Here is a 22914-nt window from a genome sequence, read left to right as displayed (position 1 = left end):
AGGGAAGAAAACATCATATGTGCTGAAACAAGTCCATGTGACTGCCATTATATGTGTTCTTTTTCTTTCAATCCACAGATCCCATGCCTCCTCTCTTTGTCCTTGCAATTTTTTTACTTTCTTATTGATGAAAATGGGCCCCTTTTTTAACCCACATGCTTGTGCCAATTTCTCTTGAACCCATTTGCATTAATTTTGTCTTACCAATGTAATTAACTTCATCATATATATGATGTGGTTGAAGAGACAAATAGACAAACTTAAAGACAGACAGGAATTTTAAATCTGAGGAGTGGATTGGATGTTTCTGAACTTTAGATTCTTATACTTGTAAATTTCTAAACTCATGTTGCTACAACCGTGGTCTAGCTACTGATTGATGTTTGCTTTGTCTTTTTACCTTAATTAATTCTCACTTTATGATTTTCATCAAAGAGCAATTGGATAAACTTCTAGGAGCCAACTACATGATCTACAATGTAAAGAATTTCTTTAAATAACAGATCCATCACATTGTTCATATTTTCTACAGTGGATTTCCAGGGTGAGCATCCAATACATGACTATTAAATGTCAAGCCCAAAACTACATTTCTGTTTTCGGGTTTCGGGCAGATCGCCCAGCCATTTTAGAGATTATCTACTTTTCAGATTCTGAAAGAGAAGCCCATATGAATGTTTGATTAGGATTTAAAGCAATAATTTACCTTTCTGATTAATTCACCTGATAAATTTAGGTAAAAAAGGAATTTAGAAAACGAAATCATATAGTTAATGGAATTATTGTATCCCAACTCCCGGATGATCCTTGACTAGTGTTGAACATTATCATAAGTTATCAAATATTATACAGGACAAATAAAATTCTCGTATGAAAGGTCAGGTTCTACGGAAAGAAAGGGTAACTTTGAGATCAGAAATGATAGATGCCCAATGACCTACTAAATTACAATTAAAAGGGCAGAGCACCCCACAGACTCAATGAAAAGAAAAATGTCATAGCAACCTCAAAATTTTCTACTGCACCAAAAAAAAAAAAAAGAAGTTGCAAATCTAATCCAACTATGCAATTCAAGTATCCCCAACGGTTAACATTACGCCTACAACTACAGCCAATACAAGCAACCCCTTGCCTAAAATAGAATTCTCCTATCCAACCGGTAGAAAAGTTTACCCGAAAATGAAAAATAAGGCACAAAGTGCATTCAGCAGAGAGAAAAACCCCATTGATTTGCTAGCCCCATGAATGGATATAGCGGAGGAGAGAGTTGACGTCCTGAAGCAACAAAAATAATTATTAGCCATGTCACAAACAGAGAGGAAAGAGACAATATAGCATTAGAAATCTTCGATGTATACTTCTGCAACCCTTGTAGGGCACCGCAATATCTAACGTTATAAGGTGGAGCCATCTCTGTTTCACCGTTTTCCTCGGGATTGATGATTCTCATATATGTTTCATGGCCCAGATACCATCTGTCAAGGTTTTCTACTCTAAGATTCCATACTCCAACATTGTCCAGAGAGACCAGGACTGCTGTCCATCCCCCAGGGTAAACCTACATAAGAAAAATAAGGGACTAAATGGAAAGGTAATAAATAATCTCACATTTCCAGATTTTTTCAGTAACTGGTAGCTATGATTCTTTATTTTTTTCCCATAAAAGCTAGATAAATCCTTTGAAATCCTTTTGACAAGCTAATTGAATAAAGCTTTTATTAAGGATATATGTTGAAGCAATCTGTAATTTTAATGTTAATGATGCAAAAATCATGAAAAACAACACATATTTTATAACAAATTATCTTGCCCTGGGTTGATTATACCACATAATAAAAATCTAAGCGATTGCCACATCCTTCGAGGTGCATAGTAGTAAATGTTTCCAATAAGATAAACCAACCTCTACTGTGCAGCGAGAAATAGCATCCCATTTATTATATGAACTTTTTTTGTCCTCAGTCCACACCCCCCAGTCCATCCTGCATTTGAAATAACCAGATTATTTAAATTCTTCATAAGACAAGACCAGCAGCAATTTAAGAAGGGATAAACTAAAAATTCTTACCCAACCACAAAAAATGAATAACCATCCATGTGAAAGCTTAGCATTTTGGTGTCATTGTTCTGCAATACAACCTGGATAAAACCTTTATATGTAGCATTAATGACAGATATGTCCATTCGGGGAGGCCTATCAAGTGGCTTATCAGGAAAATCAAGTTTGTAAGCTCCCTTCACATTGTGCAGGTCAGCAAGCCTGATCGGTGTATCAGGATTGACAAATGATATCCCATTCAGAGTTGCACGTTGTTTCCCATCAATTGTAACTGGAGGCAAGATCCTCAATATATATGTTTCAGTGATATTTATTTGACCATAGTGAAAAGATCCCTGTGGGTTAGGGCGAGCTCCACTTGCAGTTGTATTTTGCCTAACCCATGTGAAAACGACAACATTAACTTTGATAGAGTCACAGTGGACTTCACTAAAATCAAATCAAAATAAAATAGAACTTGTATCGGATTACAACATGCTGCCCCATTATTCATATGCAATAATGCATGAATCACAAATAAATTTTCCAAGCAGGACCCCTTTTTTGGCAAAAGTTTTCTACCCTTGTTTCAAGCATTCTGAAAGAAATGTCCGTTCCCCTTCTTCATCATCAAAACGAATGAATAAATATACAAATTTCTAAACAGAAAAGTAGGTAAATAGAGGAGCACATCTCAAGGATCATTTTGGCTTTTTCATACTTCAAATGAAAACAAGTACTTTTGTGTGAAATAGCTATCAGATGCAACTGTATCATAACTTCATAAGTATTATTTAACATGCCTTAGGCTGCCAATATGAAACATATTTGAATGAGAGGGAAACATGAAAATAAGCTCTCAAAAAGTTCAAGAACTAACTTGATGGATCTTGGCTGAGTCATTGCTGCCCACTGGTTGTAAACGTCACTTGGTGCCTCTGGCAGAGGACCAGATACTGGTCCTTTTGAATTCGAATAATGCAAGACAGCAACACCTGTGACTCTTTGCCAAAGTGATTCGTTCACAAACCGAGCGCTTGCCACAATGTAATAATCAGAAGTTGCATTCTGATCCATGGTTGCCAAAAAAGAATAGGATTGACCCACATGAATGTCAAAGCTAGTAAAATTTTGTTGCGATGTATAATGTCCCTCTGTTTCCACAAGAAGTAGATTGTGACCCTGGATTCTGAAGTTCAAACTAGTTGAAGTCCCAACATTGTGCACACGCAGTCGATAAGTTTTGCCTGCAAACAAATACTATTGCTGCTTAAAACTTCAAACAGTTGAACTTATACCAACATTTTGCACAAGCAGTCACAATGGACATATGCAAAAGAAAAATCACAATGAAAATTTTTTAACATTTGTATTTTTTATCATACTATTGAATACACGAATTGATATAATAAAATGGCTTTACAACCAAAATCACCAAATTGAATAAAGATGAATCATTAGGAAATTGATCCATCACTGATCAATATGGCAACTTCTAGAAAATCAAATATGCTGATGGGAGAGGTCAGGCAAACTGGTTCCAAGTGGGAGAAAAGTATATTGAAAAATGATCTAACACTGCTTCACATGCTTCCTGTTATAAATGCTTGAAGATTGTTACCTGGATCAACTTGAATAGTTTCATACTCAATACCATCAGGCACAAATGTTGTGTTGTATCTGTAAGGCCCCTTCCCATTAATTAAAACTCCATCTGGCATGCCAAGGTCTTTTCCAGAGTCAAGGGCAGTTCTCAATGCCTAAAATTTGCCATTAAAGGTCACCATTAGAGTTGAATACTGCATATCATCAAAGTTCACAAGAAAATATCAAGTCCAAAACAAAACTAACCGTGTGATTTTGTGTATACCAGTCACCAATTAGAAGGATAATATCCCCATCAGGCTGGGTAAAAGGAATTGGGATAATTTCTCGGTTACTAATAATAAAGGGACCAAAACCACCAGATGCTCTTTGAAGATTCAGGGATGGAAAGTAGAAAAAGCTCCCAATCTGATCTTTGACTTGAAAATTATAAGTATAATTCTGTTTGAGAGGAATTGGACAATTCGTGCCAAGAACACCATCCTCCCATGAATCACGCCGCATTTGGATCCCAGGCCTGTCAAAATTCACAACCATCCATCATAAATTTCTTAAAAATAGCTATTCCTAAAAATTCAAAGCAAGAAGGGAAGAGAGGAAAACAATTAAAAGTCAATAATATAAAAACCTACCAAGTCATCAGGAGATTTTCATCATCCAAGTCATTCCATACATTAACAATAACAACGTAATTAGTAGTAGCATTAATAACAGGACCAGGAAACTTGCCATTCACTGCTATAACCTGCAATCATAAGTAAACAAATAAGTAAAAAATGTTGAAACAAAACATCTTAATAAACAATAACAGTTTCTGATACAATAAAAAAATAAAAAATAAAAAATAAAAAATAAAACTTAGATTAGATTACAGGAGGAAAAGGAGGAGAAAATCCACATTCATGATTTAAAGACAAGCTTCGTATCCAATAACCAAGCCACTAATGCCTAATTAAAGTACATTTCAATAATATGACTATGTTAAGGAAAAATAACATGATAAAGAGATGCATAGCACCCCTATGGGGAAAAAATGGCGTACAAAGGAAAATAAAGCTATAAACTAAAATGTAATCACTCAAAGATCCACAGTGCTTGACGCTGATACAGTCAAAAACACCCAAAGTAGAGAGATTATTAGGTGCAGCCGGCACACATGCTATAATCTATAATCTTCCCCCAAAGTAACTGACCAAAACGTGAAGACTATTTCACCATTAGGAAGAAAACGCAGGACTCATATAGGACATCGTCAATAACGGCATCATTTGACGCTAATCAGGAATGCCCAAATCCAACTTAAAGGGCTACAAATACCTTAAGAGAAACCACGTATTAACAAGTTCGGCTTCAATCTTCTTCTATTACAGTTAACCCACTATCCTATAGAAAGGATTAATAGTATATTACTCAGAAACACCTTATGAGAAACGGAACCCATGTACAAAAAGTTCATGCAGCAGCATTTTGAGTAGATCCAATGCAGATAATTTAAGAAGAAAAATGGGTGAAACAGAACTGAAATCATTCTATAAGCTGAATAACTCCAAGGAAACCCATATAAAAATAAATAAATAAACAAAGACCGAAATGAAGCAAGCAGGGAGAAGGAGAGTAGAGATAGAACCTGCTGAGGAACACCCAGAGGAGAGGCAGTGATGTAAGAAAGCCTAAATTCATAGGAGACAGAAGGGTCTGCCGCAAAACAGAGGGTGGAAAACAAGGCAATGTGAATTAAAGGAAACAGAAAGAAGCGAAGCAGAGCCATGGAGGGTATGGGATTCCAGTCAAGAGCCGATGCTTGAAGAGATTTGAATGATGATTTTACATAGTAGAGAAATGAGAATACACTGGGAATGAGAGAGAGAGAGAGAGAGGGGCTGTTCGTTTTTTATATTGGAGAGTTGTTTTTGTTTGTTTTGTAAGAAAGCGACAAATTAAAGACGGCACCCTAAACATTTCAATTTCTACAAATTTTGCAGCCGCATTGTGCTATTACCCGCTGAACCGGTTACGCTGTCATTCAGATATTAACACAATTTTTATATGGAAAGAAAAATAAAAATGGATAATATTTAATATTTTTTATTTTTTATATTTATTTTTTATTTGAAAAACATAAAAAAAAATTAATTATTTTTTCAGAATTTATTATTAAATTTTTTACTTTTTTCTCTCGTTATAATAAAATTTTTTTTCCTCCCTCTTTTATTTTGTGTTCTATCTACAAGGAAAACTGAGAATCTTTCTTTAATTTTTATTTATTTTTAATATTATAATTTTAAATTATTAATTAAAATTATATAAAATTAAATATTGTATTAATTGAATCTCAATAATTAATAAATAAAATTGAATTTAAAAGATAAATAAATAATTTAAATAAGGGAAATGGGGATAGTATTACCGGATGGCACATCCCGGTGGGGTGTGAAAGTGACGCGCTAGAGTCAAGGGCATCAAGAAAATGCACAAGTTTCAGAGTCTGGCGCCTTCACGTTCAAATATTTTGTATTTAAGAATGCCCGAAACGGATTTTCTCTCTCTTTCTAATTCACCAACGTTCTGATTTTCCCTGAGCAATCGTCATATTGCACATGCACAGCCCCACTCAAGTGCTTTCCAGTTCCAGAATAAGAATTGTGGACCCTCACTCCATCTGGATAATCTCTAACTTTCCAAGAAGTGGCTGTGGCCCACTTCGCCGCCTCGTCCTCTGCTTCAACGCGCTGGTGCTTCCTGGTTTCTCTTGGTTTCCTTGGCGATAAGAGAAATTAGTGATTGCCCAATTCATTTACAAATTTTGCCCAAATCACATTTTTCACTCAATTCGCTTAATCATTGTGTGATTAGAAAACCTCCTTGCTTACTTCTTCATCATCTTTGGTAACAATCACTTTTAATTTTTACTATATTATTAATCCATATTATATTATTATTATTTAAAATTTTGAATTAATTTTTTAAAGAATTTAATTTTAAAGAAATTTAGTGTATAATTAAAAAAAAAAAGAAAAGAATTGATCGATATTGGAATGGAATCAATTTATTTTGATATATAATTTGATTAACCGACCATTTTTGCACCTTACGCTTGAAAGCAGCTGGATATTCCATTTAAGCCAAAAATCTCGATTTGTAGTTGCTTGTTGGGCAATAGCAGAAAAAGTTGACGAGTAGAAATGCACTCACCAGGACTTTGTTAACAATACTATCGAGGTGTCACATATGCAAGTAGTTGTCCATGGAAGAAGGTGGATTATATCATTATAAAAATAAGCACTTATCATAAAAAAGCTGCACTAATTAGTGCCATGATTAATTTTATATAGATATATTGTCTTTTCTTATATTATATATATATATATATATTTTTTTTTTTCCTTCGGGCAACAGCTAACTTGCACATGGATCAGTGAGATTCAGTATCTCTCAGTCTTCTTTGTTGCAGGGAGAGGGTTGAGAATGTAGCTATATACAAATTAAAAGAATTAGGCTTGTTTGGAGAAGAAGCAAAAATGTATATTTAATTGTTTACGGTGTACATGGAACAGAGCCATTTTCCATAAAACAAGCAGCAATTGGCTGCAACATTAGCATTGATCTTGTGGAAGTATTTAGATCAAGTCAAATACCAACTTAGAATCTGCTTTTCTTTAATCTAAAAGTTTTCGGAATTGGCTAAAGCTCTAATTTATCTCTCTGCTTTAACGGCTACGACCTCAAGTCTACAATACATACAAGTTGGACATTTTATATTTTTCCCGAAAGTCAGGGATAGTAGCACACCAAAAGGAGTTACATGACTTCATGGCCCAACAAGATTAAAAATCCCCGTTTAAAGTCCTGAGCCCTAGCTACAGAAAATAAGGCTCAAGGCCTAAAAGGAATACAGAGGTAGCAGCGAAATTACAAACCCATGATTTAGATACAAAAAGCAGCTAGACAACGGCTCAGAATCCAACCTAAGGAAGAAAGCCCAAAACAATAGAAGACCTAGCAAGTGCTAGACCCAACACTCGAAGCAGAGGAAGAAATGGAAGATTTGCACTACTTATGTCTCATCCAACTAGCCCCCGAGGACCAACGACGCACCCAAGAGTCCAAAGCGGCCATGCATGGCAAGATTAGTGTCCAAGAAAGCTCAAGAAAAGACAAATATCGACGGGCAAAACCGAGTTAGGTGCCAAAATAATAGAAGTTGAGAAGCTCAAGATTATGGAAGTGTCGGAGAAAAGGGGAGGTGTGGTAGAGCTTTTTGGCAATTTCAATCTCTCATGGCCATTTAAAGGACGAAAACCTTCTACAGGAGCCTAAAGTCTTCGAGATGACCTATCTTAGTAATGCCTTGTCTCACCTTCATAACCCCACAGAAACAAGAAGCGAGAAAGAAAACCCAGCAAATATTAGCAGCCCAAAATATCCCTTAACAGTTCATAGTCGTGCATAATCAAAACAAAAAGACTATACATATCTCGCCCCACCGATGGGAAGGGAAGGAGACCTGTCAAGGAAGGGCAGCCTTCCTTAGCTGAAGGGGTAAAGAAAAGACACCGAATATGGCAAAAGAAAGGGATTAAACTATAAAAGAAAAATAAGGAAAAAAAAAAAAAAAGAAAAAGCCTCTCTTAAAACAATAAAGAGAAAAGTATATGAAAATTTCATAAGTTAGGAAATATAAAATGAAAAAGGATATTTATTAAATCATCTAGTTTCACAAGTCCGTTTAAGTGTTGAATTAGATTAGGATCATATTGAATTAAATTTTAAATCGACTCAAGTCAATGATTTAATATTTGAATCGGAATTGGATCGATTATAAGAAATTAATTTTAATCTCTCTCTAAATTTGAATTAAAATAGTAATTTAAACTATCATTTTTAATTTAATTTAATTTAAAAATAAATAAATGAATAAGTTACAATTTTAAAAGGTATTACATTGCGGATTAAATCATTTTCAAATCAGAATTGAAATCGTTAAAAAATAGAATAATATCACTTTTAAATCAACTTAAAATCAAATTAGAATTGATTAGAATATAGGTTCCATCTAATTTTGCCACTCCAAAGTCTATACTGTCAATTTCAATCCAGAATCGATCCAAATTGGACCATCACTAGGCCTAAGAACAATGATTGTTGGGTGGATTAATCGGTTGATTAAATCAAGCTTAGGAAAGAAAATGAAAAGAAATCCACGCGCAAGGACCATAAATATGGGTGGGCTTGCAGCTAAAGCTACTGCTCCAGAGTCCAGTCCACTTGCTCAATAAAATAACTAATTTAATTCATAAATCTCTTGCTACGCATTGCAAATGAATCCGTACATCGGCATTTCTTGATGGGCTAATTGCAGCCCAATAGTATTGGGATTTCAAACCTTTTTTCAGTAGATTTGGGCCCCAACCCTACCGCCATGTGAACTGGACATTCATTGCGCCGGGAGTGAGTTGGGATTAAATAAACCGTCTGCTTGTTATTTGTTAATGATACAAAACTTGTAATCAACAGTTTTTTTAATTATGCTATTTTATATTAAGTGTTTGGTAAAATTATATTTAGCTGTTGCTGTTAATATGTGAAATGACTAATAAGGGTATATATCATATAATTTATTTTATTATTTAAATAAATATAAAATTATAAATTTATTATATTATATTATTTATTTTATTATTAAATTAAATATATAATTATTAAATTAATATATTATATTATTTAAATAAATATATAATTATTAATCTTTTATATTATATAATTTATTTTAGTATTGAAAGAAGAAAATAATTATTTTTTTAATATAATTAAATAATTTTAAAAATATAAATAAAATAATAAAATAATTATTATTGTTAATAGAAAAATTTATAATTACTTTTAAGTTTTTGGATATAAATAAATATTTTATATTTTATGTTATTAATAAAAAATATTTTAACAAAGTTGAAATACGTTAATTAAAATTATAAATAAAAAAATAAAAATATTAATAATATTAATTTTTAAATTAAATAAAAAAGGATAATATGATCAAAATAAAAAATAAAATCATATCAGTTATCAGCTAATGAGAAACAGCTCTAAAAATAGAGCTGATACAAACTGCAGCTGATGGGTATTATATCAGTTGCTCATCAGCTATCAGCTCTATTTTTTTAAACTTGTCAAACATCACAATTTACTTGTTTGGGTGTCTATCAGCTATCAACTATATCCAACAGGTAAACCAAACACCCCTAAATAAGCTGTCTGCTTGTTATTTGTTAATGATACAAAACTTGTAATCAACAGTTTTTTTAATTATTATTTTTTTTTCTTTTTGTCTGAGGTAATCAACGGTTGAGAATTTTTTTGCATAGTGCGAAAAAGCATTCCATGCTAACTTCAATGGCATAATGGAATGGCCCTAAACGGAATTTAGCAAATAAATTGCATACGTACTGGAACCCCTACAATTTTTTTACCAAAAAAAAAAAAGAAATGATACATCATAGGTTGGCCAAGGATTTGCAATCTCTGGGCATTGGCAATCAAATGGAACGTCAAATAGGACGAATTTGACAAAACAAAAGTGTTCTAATTGCTGTCAACAAATGGAAACGGACGGATAAAGGCAGAATTCAACTCCCATATCTTGAGTGTAGCTTTAACGTTCACAGAAGTTGCGTTGTTGAATAAGAACAGCCTTGCAGCTCCATAGATTGCTTCTGTTGGATAAATCCGCGATGTGATTACTGTTCTTCCTCCTTGTGCGAAACTTTCCACAATCGAATGATCGACCTGCAACAATTTCTGCTAATTAACAAAACAAAAATTCAAAGCACAAGGCAATCATGCCTTCTTCATCAATCTCCTTTCTTTATTTCTATGCTTTAAGATGGTAAAGCTAATATGCACTAATTCATCACATACCAGAACCCTCATGCCTAGTTTTTCATCTTCCAGCACAGGAACAGTGCTTCCATAAACTTGCTTAAAGACATCAAGAGCTTTTGATGATCTGCATTAAAGAACATACGAATGTTTATAATTTGGGTAACATACGTTTCATATAATATAAATCCACTTAATAATTGACAGGACAAGATTTCCAAAGATGAATGAGAATTAATAAGTTAGCAATGAAAGAAGGGAACCTTGTTTCGTCAGCACAGAAATAAGTCTTGAGAGTGCCGTCAGTTGAATTGACAGGACGGAAAAACACAGGTGTGAGTTCAGAAAGTGTTTGGTCTGCAATAGCCAGGATACCAAATGGTCCCAAAGAGCTCCTGTCTACTGCACCACCACTGCAACCGTATTCTTCAACCACCGAATCTGATATCAATTCTGTTTCAAACTCCACAAAAATGTCTAGCTGCAAACATTTTAAGTGGGTCACTATTTATCATTCGTTACCTTGTAATAGACTAGAAGCAAGAACTAATTAAACAAGTTTAGACTTGGTAACAGTAAACATTAAACAAACCTGCGCGGCCATGCCTATGTCCAGCGGGACTACTGAACCAGGTTCAACTAAAACCTCTTCAAAGTCAGTACTGTTCAATCTCAAGCTCTCAATCTCCTCCACTGGCCATTGAAGCAAATTGGTTCCAGTCTTATTGTCAAATAATACAGCCCTTGGAATGGTCTGTACAGCACACCAAGAAACTGTTAAAGAGTCTTCAACTTCTAATTAATTTCTTAAGGAAAAATCCGTTTGTTAAAATATAGCATACCTGAACAGAGGCCCAGCCCTTTTCCAAGTCATCTTCTTCAGTGTCAGTTTCATTGATCCAACCCCATAGAATCCTCCTTTTCTTGTACTGGTCATAAAATGTCTTTGAGGCGTAGTACCTTCCATAGTCCACCCGTAATCCAATACCCACATCCTCCTTCGGGTTATCGGGTGTCCATCTATCTGTTACTGGGTCATAGGTTCCGAGTGCATAATAATCTACTTTTGTATTATCCAAACTAGCCTTTAGCACATGCTTAATATCCGGTCCATTAGCTGATGTATCTAATCCCTGGGACCCGTTTATTGCAACCGGATAAAAGTCCACACATTCCCACATACCCGTACCCGGAACCGCATGTAAGAACCCTTCTAACAGCTCGTAGGTTGTGAAGTTGGTGGTTTGATACACAAGTGAAACGCCAATGGTTTCATTAATTCTTGACCCGATAGTGATCCGCCACTTTCCATCGGGTCCAACCCACCCTGTTGTCGGGTCCCTAAATTCGTCGGTTTCAATTCCTGTTGGGGGAACCAGAACTGGATTGCCCGGGTATTTGATCCAGTCAATAAGAAGTGGATCAGACAGGTTAGCCGGGTACGCGAGATTTTGCACCTGCACTGAATCATTGGTGTCTCCAGTGTAAAGCATCATGATTTGACCATCTGGAAGGAGAGTAGCCGAGCCAGTCCACACGCCGTTTGTATCATACCACTGATCAGGGACCATTGCAAATGGGAGGTAAAACCAGTGAATCAAGTCCCTTGATACAGCATGGCCCCACGTGATGTTGCCCCACACAGCTGAATCAGGGTTGTATTGGTAGAATAGATGGTACCATCCCATGTAGAATAATGGACCTGCAAGCGGATAATTTTTGCCCTCGCAATATCAGAACGTGCATAGCAAAACTAACCACAATTTCAGATTCCAACTTACCTAATCAAGTTTAGCTTACTGCCAACCAACGGTCAAAATAACAGAGTTCCCATATCTTTGTACTACAGACTACAAATTGCGGGTAGCTAGGAGTTTTGTGCAATCTGAACTAGTTCCTGATTGATGAGCAACCTCCTCTAACTATGCAATATTTGTTTCATTTTCATAAATAAAATAACAAATTGTTTCAAATTTTTTTTTTTTTTTAATTTTTCACATGCATTATATATTTGCTCAGATAGGTTTAACTGAAATTAATTAATGAATTATTATACATTCAACTAACAAGATAAACAAATTCACTTACCCTTATCAAGATATCTTAATTTTAAAATAATTTTATCCAAAATTAATTTGAATTGTTTCTCACCCCATAAAATAGATTTGTAATACCTTATCAAAATTAAAAAAATATATATTTTTTATCAACATTATGTTAAAAATATAAGTGTTATTCACATACAAAATCAATTGGGACCTACCCATTAATTGATAATTATTTAATACTCTCACCTTCTTTAATAATGATGTAGGGTTTTTTTTTTGTATTTTTTAAAAAGTTCAAAACATAAAGTATACTATGTTTTAGTATATCGAAATTATTCTATAAATTATTGATATTAGTGACTCAATTACTCAAAATTATATCCTGATAGGACCACAACTCCTGGAGTACTATATACTGGCTGTAATAAAAATATTTTAGCTTATGTTTCTTTCATCTAGCCTGTGTACTTAAACTTGTAGACAAACACGTGGCTATGGCAGCAAGTTGGTTCATGCCCAGTTATCTACGTAACAGATTGCATGAAAGAAAAGTCAAATCATCTCACCCTCTTGATTATTCAATCGTCACCCAAATTTATTAGAAGTTAACAATTTGCAATAAGAACAATAAAAAAAAGGGAGAGAGATCGTAACGGGATGATATAATCAGCTAAATGAAGAAACTTGTATTCTCAGAAGTATAATGAAGATCGTACCATCAGGATCTGAAGCAGAATCCCACCCACCAAAAACCAATCGGCAACATACCAAACACAATGGAAGAATATTCAATCAGAACAAAACAACAAAATATGAACAGTAAAAAATATAGCACAAAGGTGCAATTAGCAAAGAACTAAAAAGATTTTGTTTCTGTAATTAATTGACTGCTACCTACCATTCATCCAATTTCGCTGGGGTTGGAAATGGTAAGCTGTTCTTTGCCAAGCAAGCATAGCGTTTGTCCAATTGTAGGAGACTCCATCACTGAAAAATGATGGATTTGACTTGGCTGATACTCCTTCGGCCACGCCCCTTGGCTCCCTTTTCGCAAATGACGTAGCTTTAGGCGTTGAAGGAGACGGGTTCTTGTTTGGTGTTGGTAATGGCTCTCGGCTTTGGTTAATGATTAATGTCACCAATGACAATAAGAAAATGACGGAGGCAAACGTCACAGAGAAAACTTTCAAAGGTCGCCGGAGTTTTGTGGGAGGTCCGACGGTGGAGGGCTGCCCCTGCAAGGGAGTGTATGGGGCATGCTCAGTATTGGAGGCTTCGGCAACAATGGAGCTGGGATAGTCCATGTATTTTCAGGTGGATCTCGATGGAGGTTGGAGTTGGGAGTGTAGAGATTAGAGCAAGGTGAAAGGCGTATGGGTGCGTGGATTGGTAGTTGACTGGCTCTCCAATTAAGTTCTCCGAAGGCGGGCAGCATGTGTAGCGTAAAAAGCGAAAATAACAAAATTCAATGCGGTTCTCATCTATATAGTTGGGATTTCTAAATGCTTCTTTTTTTTTTATTAAAAATAATAAGAGGAAATGCCGTCATAAAATCTTCTTTTTAAATATTCATATAAACAGTCTCATTTTATACTATTAGTTATTAAATTTTTTTTAGATTAATATTGACTTAAATGCAGACTTGTTTAATATCAATGATCTTTAATTCATTAATATTAAAGTCACTTTTTGGATTGCATGATTTTTTTTATATATATAAATAGTAATATAAGAAAATTTTAATATAAACACGCTCAGTTAAACCCTAGTCAATAGACCTCTCCACTTAAATCCATCTTAGAGCATTACATATTAAATGAAAAAAATAGACCTCCCCACTTAAATCTATCTCAGAGCATTGTATGAAAAAATCTGGAATTACATGAATTTTGTTGACTGTGAAATATAGGATGGAATGTAAGGTAAGGCCATAGTATGAATTTGTTGGAGGAGGTAGGTGTAATCTTAACTTCCTACCTTGTGGTCAAACTGCAAAAACTTGTCAAAATGGAACTTGAAAATTCGGTAAAGCAATACAAGCAAGGAATCAAGTCGATGAAGATGCCATTTCTTCCACACAAGTTAAAAGAAACATCTACCTAGTTACATCCAATATATAAAAGATTTGATCACAATTTTTTAAAATTAAAAGAATCCAATTAGTCTAATTTAAAATTAATATAAATGTATATTCCTATTTCGTTCTAAATATACTTAATTTAATTAATTATAAATGTGAAACAGTAGTTAATAAGATTAAATTAAAATGTGAAAAATGACTTATCAAACATATTGTTTTCTCAAAACATTCAATTTCAAAATACTAATAAGAATTTACTTCAATTTTGAAATAAATCATTTGTAAAACAAGAATTCTCACTTATTGACATACTATATGTCTTTTAAAGTATATTATTTTTAAAATTAAAAAAATTGACTTTTTTATTTTAAATATAAAAATTAATTAAATTAAATTCTTACAAAATTATATTATAATTTTCAAAAAGAGAATAAAGAAGTGAAATATTAATCAAATGAAATAGTTGTGTTGATCAAAACGTGATAATAACCATGCACGTAGTTTTCTGATACTACAAATTAATAAAGAATAACATGGGACCATTAAAAAAGAGTGAACAAATTGCACCTCGCCAAGTTTCCTTAAACCCAAATAGCCTGAGGGTCCCAATTAAAGTGTGGTCCGACATTGAAATTTAGAGGCAAAAAATTGTTTTCCTGTTAAAAAAAAAAAGTAATAGTTTAAATATAATTAAAAAAGTAATTTAAGAAGTGATATTTTAAAAAAAAATATTGTAAATATTTTAAGTATAATTAAAAAAATAATATTTTAAAAAAATATATATTTATATCAATAATAATTACAACAATTACGCCCAAGAAACTATTCATCATCCAAATCAAGAAACGTACTGCTAATTTTATGCCAAATAAAGGACTTATCAATGAATTTTCTATTTAAGAAAAAAAAAAAAAAGAGCTAAAGTGGGCCTGTAGAGAAAGGTGGCACTGTGAGGTTCACATAGCTCAGAACAAGAGGCCGTGAAGTTAGATAACGGTCAATTTGAAACGTACACTGAAGGGTATTGGAAATGCTAGTGATAATTTTATGGAGGCTTTTTTTTTTTTTTTTTTTTTTTAAAAGGTACCTTTCTTTTTCTTATGATTTTGATTAATGATTTCATTAACTTATAGGATTGGTTATTTTAATTTTTTGAATATATTATAATATTTGTTAACTCAAAATCATTGGAGGAAAATTTTAAATTGTGAGGGTTTTGCTTTTAAAATACAATTTTATTGTATTAAAAGAAAGAAAATGCAAATTTTCTAATAATATAATGAATGTGGAGAAAGTGGTCTGCACATATGCATCATGTGACGATCACATTAAAACCGGTAAAACTATACAGTATTGTGGGGGACACATTGGTTTGGTCATTAAATTCATAGATCTTGAAAGTATTAATTATAATATAAGCTTTGGGAGGAATGGATTGGTACCTAAAAGTGATTAAGGGATTGGTAGAAGATCACAAGATGCTCCAAAGGCTTCTTCTTCTTTACGTAGCCAAAGCCATCACATCATCACCAGCAATATTACAATAATACAAAATCGGAGTTTTCTTTTGCGCTTGCAAATATTCATTGGTCGTACCAATCCGCCCTTTCTGGGCCATGAAAATGCAAGGGTTCTTAAATCCAAGTCAGACTGCAAAACCTCTTGAATGGGACTTAGGTAAATTTATCTTATTTAACAAACAAAATGCCGTTTGCAAATCATTATTAATGATTTAATTTTTCTTATTTTAGAATTACACTGGAACACAAATGATCTGGATATCCCCTAATTATTCAAATGGCTAGTGATTAAAAATTCTAAAGTTATATATTTGTTGCAACAATTGCGATATTCAGCTAGGTTACTTGAGGGATTTCAAAGTGTATAAAGCTATATAATTTTGATGCAGACCCGACCGGTATTGCATGAAGATAGTAAGTATAATTAATTTTTTTAAAAATAAAACATAATAAAAATAAAAAATTTTATATTTATATTTACTTTATACTAATAGTAATAATGAGTATAATTTGTTTATATAATCAATATTATTAAAGATTTTTTTAACATATATAATAAACCAATTAATCGGTTCGTATTTATCTCAAAGTGGAGTGGACATAACTGCACCATTCGCAGGTAAAAAAATCTATTGGCACGAAAATAAACCTTTAAATATTTAAAAGAATTAACAAATATTTAGAAGTCTGTGTAAACAAATCCCCTAGAGGTTGAACTGACAGAAAAAAAAAATATGGAGGAAAAAATAAGAGAACAAAAGAAAGGAATTTACAGCTAAGACGAGAAGCTTTGAGCAGCTGGATGGTGTATTTCCTAGGTAAAGTAGCCAACCAAAAACATATAGGCTTTTCTTATCGTATGAGTATTCTCCTCTTTGTAAATCTTACAGCACGCTCGACTTCTTCCACATCACCAGGGACTTGAGGAACTCCATCACCTATGCAAAAACAACACCTATGCTATGTTACGTTGTTATTGGAAAAGAACAACATTCAGAAAAGAAAGAAAATATTTCCTCTGAAAACTTATAACACAGATTTCATTGTTTCTTACCTCTGACGGGTCCCTAAGAGAGTAAAAAGCACTGGTTTCCTTTGGTACAGATGACACTAAAATACCATAACCACAGTTCCTCTCTCGCAAAACCTGTTGCAAGTTCATCAAGTTAATGGATAATCAAACTTGTCAGAACACTAATTTTATTGTAACTCGCCCGTTACCTTAAATGCATCTTCATCTGTGCGGTCATCTCCAACGTAAATTGGAAGCACATCATCACAATTGCTTAGACCTAAAAAGCACATTTTTTTTCTTTGTTAATACACGGCATGAAATAGAACTTAACATTCTACAAATAATTACTAATTACTGATTAAGACTCGAGAAGTTACTCACCAAGTGATTCAAGCAGAAACGTGACAGCTTTCCCCTTATCCCAATTGATCACAGGTCGGACCTCTAAAACCTAATTGCGTTTTAACAAAACAAAACTTAGACAAGTGAATTCTCCAAGAAGGAAAACCACTGGATGTTTAACACTAAAATAAAAATTCTCAAAGAGTCCATATGATGGCTCCATAAATTACCTTCCTCCCATGAGTCAATCGAAGGCGTGGATAGCTTTTTATAACATCATAGACACATTGTGCAACTGATTTCCAGCTCTACAAATAAATTAAGAATGTAAAAATTAGAATTTGAATGGCTAAAGGAAAAATAATCTCTACTTTTTGACAAATGATACTAAAGAATCAGTAAATTAATGGAGTGACTCAAGACAAAGCCTGGAGGGGAGGGAAGCAGCACTACCTTCTCATCCACATTGCGGTAATGTACAGATACACAGAACTTGTTGTTTTCAACTTTTGCTCCTTTAATGTCTTTGGTACTATCAACAAGGGAACTATAAACCTGCTCAAGTCAATCAATCAAAGTGCTAAATAAAAAAAAATAAACAATAAAGTTTTTTTTTTTTTTTAATTTATGAATAACTCATGTTTTCGGCACTGAAATGTATATACCTCATCAATCATGGGTAAAAATTCACTAGCTGGTTGGAACAAATTAACTTCCTTGCCCTACATTAAGAAGAAATCAAATAAAATTATATTGAATAACACACAGAAAAAAAGTATATACGTGTTTAGATAGAGAAAATATATAATAAATTTTACACGGCTCCACCTGCTTGTCAGTAGACCTCATATAATTAGGCTGATCATCAGATACATATTGTCTAACAGGGCCCATGATGTCCATCCCGTGACTACCCGCATAATAGAGTTCTGTTAGTCCTACAAACTCGTATACCTGAATGACAAAACCAGCCAATAAAAGATGAATTGATGAACACAGACGTGCAAAGTTGCACAATGAAGACGTTACCATGTGATTAAATTGTTTTAAAAAGAAGCAAGTACCTTATCACGGCTTCTTCCGCTAATTATTGCTGTTGGGAAACATTTTGCCACCTCCTTTACAGCAGAACGCATCTAAAGATTTGCGAGATCACAATTAATAAAGTAGATATGGAAATCAATAAAAATTAATTTCACTGCACGTTTCTTATCCACATCCGAAAATAATTCTTACATCATTAGACATGAAGGCACAGTCAGGGTCGTCAACAATTGGTGAAAGAGTCCCATCGTAATCCAGAAACAATGCTATTCTCTTGCCTTTTGCAAAGTTTGCAATTTGCTCAAAAGATGTAAGGGCTGATGGATATTTAAGCTGCGTGATCAGAGAAAGATATACATGGCCACATATTAATAATCTACAATTTGTTAAACATAACCTGAGGTCACTCATAAGGAGAAAAAATTACCGTCCAGGTGCGATAGGCAACATCAGTGTCAGCAGAGGCAAAATCATTATTGAAATCTTTGGTCATTTTCTTGTGAGAAGGGGATGAGGATTTCATAGCATCAAGCCAGCTACTGGAGCGAACATCATCTAGTACTCCGGTTTTCTTCCTAGGGATAGTTAGAAATAAATTTGACGAAAAAGCAGCACCTGGAGTGTATTGCAACAGACTGGAATGCACGCCCAATCTTGATTTGCTTATGGGTGCAGGGTCAGTGAGTACAGGAGCAGTGCGATTGGATTTAAGGTCCATTTGATCCAGATTTATAGAGCAATTTATGACAGACGAATAAAGTATATGTTACCAGCCTACAATCCTGGCAAATGTGAAGCGGTACAGGGTACCAATATGAAATCTCAGATATCGCTTCACCTAACCCTTTTATCAATGAAAAACCACCTCTTCAAAGTTTTCTTGTCACTGCTAGTTGGAGAGCACTCCATCAAGCACAGAAGTCCTGAACACTGATGGTCATAAAAAGCAGTCCGTAAGGATACAATGAAAATTCCTCATCAAGATACTTAAAAATGAACCAAAATTCAATTTACCTGGAGGTTGTCATCACCTCAGCAACCATGTATATCTGAGATGACAAAATTATGCTTATACACGTTCCAAGTCTAAGAAAGAAGTTTGCTTTTTAGCTCAGATTCCTCAGAACTCTTCAACCTTCTGCAAGCATGGACAAAACAGCTAAGAAACGCACCCAAAAAAAAAAAAGAAAAAAAAGGATCCCCTAAATTTTAATGCTTGCCTTACCAAATGTTCATTGAAAACATAACAATAGAGAAAAATGAATCAGTATGCACAAACTTAATATGAGAATGACCATCAAAACCATTAATTTTAGTTAATCAGACAACAGATCCTGCTAGTGCAGGATAAATCTATAACATAATTAAATACAACTGAACAGTTTTTGCAGATGTTAATGGAGGCACTAAGGGAAGGAAAGCATATTTTCCGCTTTATTTGACACATCACGCTATGTTTTTTTTTTTTAATAAATTGTTCGGTCTTACTCTGATAGTCTCAAGTCTCAACCAATGAATTAGTTATTGACAGACACAGGGAGGGACGAAAAACTTTTTCTTTTTTTTTTCGGGAGAGGGGGGTTGTGATTTGAGCTCTCTTTCCATTTAAATTAAAAGAAATTTAACATTTTTATTTATCTGCTATTAAAGCATGTCTTCCAACATCTTCTTTTGCATCAGAAAAATATGTCACTGCCAATAGAGAATTTAATTTCCACCATCATCAATGGGAAAAAAAAATATATTAAAAAGGCAACCTTCCTTAAGTTCTTGGAACCCAAAGTAATAATACATGAGAATCAAGTAGACCTAACCTGAAGCTCTGCAAAACATTTGAATGAATTAAGGTCAATGCGAAAGCATCAAACAAATTGATGAGCGTATCACACCAAATATTTTTCAATATGTATGTTGTTGATGACCTACAAAAACTTTTGAGTTTTACTTTTAAACAACCCTGAATCAATGAAAAGCCTGACACTTATTTTGGCATAGTGGCATAATTACTTATGCAACATACAGCAAGGGTTTCAATATTTTAAGTTTAAGCCACCGGAACCGTCTATCCTACCAGGAACACAAAATACTGGTCCTACATGATTATTGATAGAAAAAAATAAAAAGAAGAATATAGTAAGTTAAACGAACATATAAATAAGCAGGTTGCAGGGGAAAAAGCTTTAAATGAGTTTCTTTTCTAGTGTAGAAACACGTTAACTGTAAATCACCTTAAGCATACAGAAAATAAACAATAAACCAAAACACGAGCAAATCTATAGCTAAGAAAAAAAAAGTGTTCAGCTTTTAAAACTGGCCCACAATGTTTATAAACTGTGGAGAAAATGTTAGCAATTCGATGGTTGTGTAGAAAAAAAAGCAATTTACACCGCACATAGTGGACAGGAAGCATTACTTATGCAACCACACATGATGGGCCTACATACAAGCATCGGAATCACCAAACATATGGACCCATCTAGTAAAAAAGATTCAGCAATATTAATACTAATAACAAATAAAGATATTTAAATTGTTCTGTTGCTATCGCACATTCTAATTGGACCACCAGCATCAAAATTTCCAAAATAAGAATCTATGGAAATCATAGATACTTTGGTGCATAATTAGCGTTAATGCAACTTAAAAATCAGACCTAGTTATTGTAAAGCGATTTTAATTATGGTGAAATTCTTCTTTATCTTTTAATTCTTGCCATCTTCTTTTGAAGGGCAATTATATGTGGTCAAGATTCAGGGTAACCATGTTGAAAACACGAATATTATATATTATACCACGATTTGAAAAGTATTTGTGGTTGCAACTTGGAGAAGAAAAAAAAGAAACAAACATTTGACCAACAGACATTACTGAATAGCATTATAGTGCACAGTAATTGATATATGATGTGTTTTGAAAGGGGAAAATCAAGGTTAAAAACGAAACCTTTATCACATCATTGGCTAATCAAATACATCTACAGAAAAACAGATTAAAATCATTGTTCAACCGAATCAGTTTTTGCGGTTGGGGAAAACTTAAAAAAACTGAACTAACCAATCATGTTCCTATCAGTCAAACTAGAAAAACTTGTTGCACATAACTAATTTTCAAGAAAAAAAATTTAAAGTGTGTTGCTTTGAACAAACATGACAGGCTTGGAAATCGAAATTTTTTCCAGCAATAAAAGCTTTCAAAGCAGAAAAAAAGGGGCGCGATTCATGGAGAAGATGATGATAATAAAAACAGAGTACACGAGAGACAGATATACACAAAGCAAAGTCAAAGAGAAAAATCTTTTGGGGAGAATATTTAACAAATAATGAAACCAGAAGGCATTACTTGCAAAACTAGAATCTTCAAGAATAAGAAAAATTTGACGTACCAGATCTTTTTGGAGCTATAATCCAAAAGGGAAATCAAAATACGGATCCCGAAGCAATCGTGAAAATGCAGGCACCTTCAACAACAATGCAAAAATCAATAATGGCAATTAACCAGAAGAATCCAAAGAATGACACCGTTTGGATGCCAAGAATCAATAGACAACGAAAGTAACCTGTCAAAAACTATTCCTTCAATGCCTTTTTCTTTCCTTTTCCGAGCTGTTTGCAATATATCTGAAGAAAGCAATAGAGAGCTGCAAAGAAAAAACCCTAGAAATCGCAGAGAACGAGAGCGAGAATCAAGCTAAAGATCCTATATACCAAATCGATGTAGAATCGAAAAGCGAGATGGAGAAGAGAAAGGAAGGTCAGCTTAAAATGGAGCCTGGGTACTTATAGAGTTTCGATTTTGACGAACGTGTTTAACAAGCCAACACGGTTGTTCAATGAGGAAACACCGCGATTAAAAATTCAAACAACAATACCCCGACGAAAATATGTGCTGTAATTACACGCTCCACTCAATGCTCGAGTAAATCCATTACGCGCGTGGTTGAGATTTGTTTAATTTTGATTTGCTAGTAACTGAAAAATCGGGATTTTTTTTTTCTTAATTTTGTTTTGTGACCAGTAAAATACAATAAAAACTGCCAAACATTGTGGACCCCGGGGATCTTACAGACTAGATGACACGTGGCAGAAGAGACTTTGCTGCCAAAAAGCGTGTCGACACCTATGAGTGAGTCTAGGCTGACGTGGCCAAGTACACGTAGGGGCCCGCTGCTTAATTTATCGCTTGGGCGGGGCGCGAAACGGGTCGTCGCTTTCAATAGAAGAGTAACCGCCGGGTGACCGTCGGTGACGGTGGTTGTGATGAATTATAAGCAAAGAGAAGGTTCCGCGCAGCCGATTTTGGAAATAGTAGGTCCCGATATTTTAAGAAATTATAACCGCAATATAGTG

General features: G+C 34.0%; 3 protein-coding genes across 4 annotated transcripts; all 3 read right to left on the bottom strand.

Annotated features, from left to right (window-relative positions):
• Window positions 1-801: 801 nt before the first annotated feature.
• Window positions 802-5551, bottom strand: LOC110669684 (monocopper oxidase-like protein SKS1). Its single transcript, XM_021831450.2, has 9 exons — window positions 5271-5551; window positions 4276-4388; window positions 3890-4160; window positions 3660-3798; window positions 2919-3285; window positions 2069-2434; window positions 1904-1982; window positions 1359-1558; window positions 802-1275 (listed from the first exon to the last, which is right to left on the bottom strand). The coding sequence occupies exons 1-9, from the start codon at window positions 5409-5411 to the stop codon at window positions 1170-1172; spliced, it is 1782 nt and encodes a 593-aa protein (XP_021687142.2). The 5' UTR covers window positions 5412-5551; the 3' UTR covers window positions 802-1169.
• A 4502-nt stretch (window positions 5552-10053) lies between these two features.
• On the bottom strand, window positions 10054-14037 carry LOC110669663 (acid beta-fructofuranosidase 1, vacuolar). 2 transcript variants are annotated; one of them, XM_021831402.2, is made up of 7 exons: window positions 13466-14037; window positions 13284-13292; window positions 11362-12221; window positions 11112-11273; window positions 10783-11000; window positions 10559-10646; window positions 10054-10426 (listed from the first exon to the last, which is right to left on the bottom strand). In XM_021831402.2, exons 1-7 carry the CDS (start codon window positions 13869-13871, stop codon window positions 10223-10225), a joined length of 1947 nt encoding a protein of 648 aa, XP_021687094.2. In that variant the 5' UTR covers window positions 13872-14037; the 3' UTR covers window positions 10054-10222. The 2 variants fall into 2 exon arrangements, with proteins under 2 accessions (XP_021687094.2, XP_021687095.2); XM_021831403.2 differs by lacking the exon at window positions 13284-13292.
• Window positions 14038-16799: 2762 nt separating this feature from the next.
• On the bottom strand, window positions 16800-22338 carry LOC110669635 (trehalose-phosphate phosphatase A). The gene is made up of 14 exons (XM_021831358.2): window positions 22125-22338; window positions 21951-22025; window positions 19583-19706; window positions 18996-19498; window positions 18761-18901; window positions 18589-18660; window positions 18353-18478; window positions 18190-18246; window positions 17978-18079; window positions 17755-17832; window positions 17564-17633; window positions 17389-17459; window positions 17222-17314; window positions 16800-17105 (listed from the first exon to the last, which is right to left on the bottom strand). Exons 4-14 carry the CDS (start codon window positions 19284-19286, stop codon window positions 17052-17054), a joined length of 1155 nt encoding a protein of 384 aa, XP_021687050.2. The 5' UTR covers window positions 19287-19498; window positions 19583-19706; window positions 21951-22025; window positions 22125-22338; the 3' UTR covers window positions 16800-17051.
• Between the last annotated feature and the right edge of the window lie 576 nt (window positions 22339-22914).

Source organism: Hevea brasiliensis, chromosome 13 (genome assembly GCF_030052815.1).
Source record: "Hevea brasiliensis isolate MT/VB/25A 57/8 chromosome 13, ASM3005281v1, whole genome shotgun sequence".
Classification (NCBI taxonomy): domain Eukaryota; kingdom Viridiplantae; phylum Streptophyta; class Magnoliopsida; order Malpighiales; family Euphorbiaceae; genus Hevea; species Hevea brasiliensis.
Note: the sequence above shows the minus strand (reverse complement) of the source record. Positions and strands in the feature narration are given on the sequence as shown.